The 4902-nt window shown below is 39.0% G+C and overlaps 1 protein-coding gene across 1 annotated transcript; it reads left to right on the forward strand.

Annotated features, from left to right (window-relative positions):
* Positions 1-280: 280 nt before the first annotated feature.
* Positions 281-2709, forward strand: LOC104106455 (ethylene receptor 2-like). Its single transcript, XM_018774249.3, has 2 exons — positions 281-2099; positions 2182-2709. The coding sequence occupies exons 1-2, from the start codon at positions 336-338 to the stop codon at positions 2707-2709; spliced, it is 2292 nt and encodes a 763-aa protein (XP_018629765.1). The 5' UTR covers positions 281-335.
* The last annotated feature ends 2193 nt before the right edge of the window (positions 2710-4902 follow it).

Genomic DNA, 4902 nt, shown 5'->3' on the forward strand with positions numbered 1-4902 from the left:
TTCTTTAATTTGTTCGTTTGTTAAGTAACTGGTAAAGTTGATGCCATGTGACCAAGAGGTCACGAGTTCGAATCGTGAAAACAGTCTCTTGCAGAAATGCAAGGTAAGGCTTCGTACAATAGACCCTTGTGGTCCGGCCCTTCCACAGACCCCGCGCATTGCTGGAGCTTAGTGCACCGGGCTGCCTTTTTTTGTTCGTTTGCTATGTACTTGAACGTGTTGTTGAACAAGAATTGAATCTTGACAAGTCGTCTCTTGAATGTATGGTTGGATTTGTTAGGTCTCTGATAACACATTAAGGCAGCATTTGGTGCTGAAAAGAACAATTCCAGTAAATGGAAAGAAGACTTGGTCCTTCAGTTGACATGTTAAAGGCAATGGCATCTGGATTTTTTATCTTATCGTTCCTAGTTTTCGTATCGAAAGCTGATAGTGGCTTTACTGAGTGTTATTGTGATGGTGATGAGAGATATTGGAGTATGGACAGGATTTTATGGTACCAGAAAATGAGTGATCTCTGTATTGCAATACCTTATTTTGCAATCCCAATTGAGATAATTTGCTTTGTCAGCTGTTGTAACTTTCCCTTCAAATGGTTGCTTTTTCAAATGGGAGCATTCATTACATTCTGTGGGTTAACTCATTTTCTCAATTTCTTGGCTTCCGGTCGCCACCCCACATTTCAGCTTGAGCTTGCCATTCTTGTTTCCAAAATCTTCACTGTCGCGATCTCCTGGATTACTGTTTTTACCCTTGCCAAAATCATCCCTTTGCTGCTTAAAGTTAAGGGAAGAGAGTTTATGTTGCGAAAGAAGGCTTCGGATCTTTACCGAGAAGTTGGAATAATAAAGAAGAAAACGGAAGCTGGAATGCATGTTCGGATGCTTACACAAGAGATCGGAAAGTCACTTGATCGTCATACAATACTATTTACAACATTGGTTGAGCTATCGAAGATATTGGATTTGCAGAATTGTGCTATTTGGATGCCTAATATGAACAAAACTGAGATAAACCTGACTCATGAGCTTACGACGAGGAACTTTTCCTGTATGCCTATCCCAACCAGTGATTCAGATGTAAAAGAGATAAAGCGGAGTGATGGTGTAAAGATACTTGACGCAGACTCTCCACTCGCTGTTGCAAGTAGTGGAGGGAGTTGTGAGCCGGGAGAAGTGGCAGCAATCAGGATGCCACTGCTGAGGTTGTCGAATTTCAAAGGTGGAACTCCTGAGATTGTCCCGCAATGTTATCCAATCCTGGTTTTAGTTCTTCCTAGCAGAAAAGGTAGATCTTGTAGATCTTGGTGTAACCAAGAAATCGAGATAGTTAGGGTTGTAGCCGATCAGGTTGCCGTGGCTCTATCCCATGCTGCGGTTCTTGAGGAATCTCAACAGATGAGAGATGCGTTGATAGAACAGAATCAAGCTCTGCACCAAGCGAAACAGGACGCTCTTAGTGCAAGTCAAGCAAGGAATGCATTTGAGAGTGTTATGATCCACGGGTTGAGAAGACCTATGCATTCAATTTCAGGTCTACTCTCCATGTTGCAGGATGATGACAAGTTAAGTAAAGAGCAACAGCTTCTTGTCGATACGATGGTTAAAACCAGCAAAGTCGTGACAACCCTAACGGATGAGGTGATGGATACTTCAGAAAAGGGCGGTTTGAGATTCCCGTTGGAGATGAGGCATTTTCAGCTACATTCCTTGATAAGAGAAGCCGCTTGTCTTTCCAAGTGTTTATGTACATTTAGGGGTTATAATATTGGCATTGAGGTTGACAGATCTTTGCCTAATCATGTTATGGGTGATGAAAGAAGAGTGTTTCAAGTTATACTTCATATGGTTGGAACTCTTTTGAAGGGCAGCGATGGCGGGTATCTCACCTTTAGAGTTTTCCCGGAAAGTGGAAATGATTTAAGTTGGAAAACAAGGAGATCAAATGATGATATCTATATCAGGTTTGAAATTTGCACAAGTATTAAACGATCTCAGCCCGAGGGCATAACATCCTCATTACCACATTGCACCCAAAGATACTGCAGTGATGAGGTTGAGGAGACCTTGAGCTTTACTGTTTGTAGAAAGCTGGTTCAGGTATGGATCACACTATCATAAGTAGCTTTGTTTTTCTTGTTTTTAGAGTAACTTCATTTTTGGTATGCAAAATGTTAAGCAGTTGATTCAAGGAGACATCTGGATAGTCCCCAATCGCGAAGGTTTTGATAAAAGCATGGCTGTTGTTCTTGGCTTTCAAATTCTTCCATCTAGTACCATAGCCAAACCTGAGCCTGATCACTCGCATTCTCTTCTCCACGGTGTCAAAGTTCTACTAGCTGACTCTGATGATGTGAATAGAGCTGTAACGAGGAAGATGCTCGAGAAATTAGGATGCATTGTTGCTGTAGTTTCGTCTGGATACGACTGCCTTGGTGCTCTTGGCACCGATGTGTCCTCGTTTCAAATTGTCCTGTTGGATCTTCACTTGCCTGATTTAGATGGCATTGAAGTTACAATGAGAATTCAAAAGTTTCGAAGCAGTAACTGGCCGTTGATCATTGGTTTAGCTGCAACTGCTGATGAAGATGTAAGTGGAAGATGTCAGCAGATTGGAATGAATGGAATTATATGTAAACCAGTGCTCTTACCAGGAATTGCTAATGAGCTTCAGAAGATCCTGCTCCAGGCAAGCAGAGTCATGTCATGATCTCTTTTTTATAAGCAAAAAAAGTAGTCAAAAGTCAAATGGTTATAGAAACTTTCTTCAGTTCATTTCTGTTCACATAATTGTTTAAGCCCTATAGCCTTTTGCTGAAGCATGCTAGCATCTGCTCATTCAGTTTATATTGAAACTTGACAATTTGGTACATCTATGTTGCGTGGACTCTCCAACATGTCGGATCCTCCAAAAATACACTGCTTTTGGACAATCCGACACGCACCCAACAACTTTTTCGAAGAGTCCATGCAACATTAACTAACACGTTCGGTGAATGTTAAGAGATAACTTGTGAATTGCTATATTTCAGTTTGTTCCAACACAAAATATCCTAAGGCAGAGCAGTGAGCAGATAGCATTCAATATTCCAGTAAGCCACATATTCCTTCATCGGAGCTAAGCTTCAGATAACTTATATTTTCTGCAGACTATTTATGTTGTTTATTTGATGGGAGCCTTGGAGCAATGTCAAAGTTGTCTCCATATGACCTATAGGTCACGGGTTCGAGCCGTGGAATCAATCATTGATGCTTGTATCATGGTTTGCTGCCTACATCATATCCCTTGGGCTGCAACACTTTCGTGGACCCTTTATAAATGGGGATACTTCATGTACCGTGCTGCCCTTTACGGGAAAAGAAACCTAGGACTGGTTAGTAAATAGTACTTAAAAGACAATAAAATATGACTTTGTTCAATAGGATATAATTTCCTTCTTTTTGCGCCAGCCACAAAGCAACCCTAGCTAGTTCTCTTTAAGTTGGGGCAAGAAAGCACTTAAGATAAAAGGCATTGATGGTTCTTACCAAAGCTATACTAGGACTTATGTTATTCGGACTCTTCAAAAATATTGTTGGGTATGTGTCGGATCCTCCAAATTTAGTGCATTTTTGGAGGATCCGACACGGATGCGACAACACTTTTAAAGAGTCCGAACAACATAGACTAGGACTATAGAAGTACTAGATATGTCCCACACATGGAGTATTCCATAAAAGATCATGTTGTGGGAATGTTGTGCTTGTTAAAGGTTAAATTAAATATATAGGCTGTCCATTAAAGTTGTTATCAATTTTCATTTAGATACCTTAATTGAGACATTTTTTCTGTTAAACACTCAATATATGTCTAAAATATGCCTATTAAACACAACTTTAAGAGTATGCCTATGTCTAAATCAAAACTACATACCACATTTGTCATTTGAAATTCAAAGAGATTGTTGTGGATTAAAATCCATGTTTCTAGATGCATTTTATAGAGCTCGATAAGGGGATTCAAGAAAATGAGAGAGTATATATACCGCAATTAGGACTTGAACCCGCAACCTAATGAGAATTTTGAATTACGTTTACCATTAAACTAGGAACTTTTTTCCCTATGTGCACATTATAATATTCCAACGAAAAGGATTCAATTGGATGACGCGAGCAAGCTTCTCATAAGCTATTCATATAGTTATAGAGTTATAGCTTATCCCCTTTAATATTTCTCTGATTTTCGTGCTGCATCACATTTAGTGGAGTTGGCACATGACTGTAAAGATCAAATGGGAAAAAGAAGAACACAAAAAGGGAAATAAAGTGAGTTGTCTTGTATGAAAAATTGACTTTCTTTGCCCTAATCATGTTGTGTGTCTACCAAAAATTGAGCAATTGCAGTGCTGGAAACTGAATATGCAAATATCTTTCTTTTAATCTTCAAAATTGAAATAAAAGTATCCTTGTATAGTTGTATTATAGTAATTTGAGAAGAATACAATGATATACACAAAATGGAAGGCAAACAAAGTGATCAGATAAATTACTTCTCCCTAATTACTCTTTGTAAAGCACCTTATTTTATAAAAGGATGAAGGTTAAACTGACATCTACCAGTTCAACAACTACTCGGTATTATCCCACACCGTGGAGTCTGGGGAAGATAGTGTGTACAGATCTTACTCCTACCTTGTGAGGATAGAGATGATGTTTCCAATAAACCCTCGGCTCAGGAAAGCATGAGCACCACATTAATGAAAAATATAGACAAGAAGAGATAGCACGAAAAAGTCATATAAAAGCAGAATAAAAACAAGAAGATAGTAAGATTATCATTAATGAAAGAAAACAACGCTTAGTCATAAAAACCTACTACCAACAGAAAGCGAGACAACGTTCCAATACTATTGTTATGAACACT

The sequence above is a fragment of the Nicotiana tomentosiformis genome, chromosome 9, assembly GCF_000390325.3.
Source record: "Nicotiana tomentosiformis chromosome 9, ASM39032v3, whole genome shotgun sequence".
NCBI classification, from domain to species: Eukaryota; Viridiplantae; Streptophyta; class Magnoliopsida; order Solanales; family Solanaceae; genus Nicotiana; species Nicotiana tomentosiformis.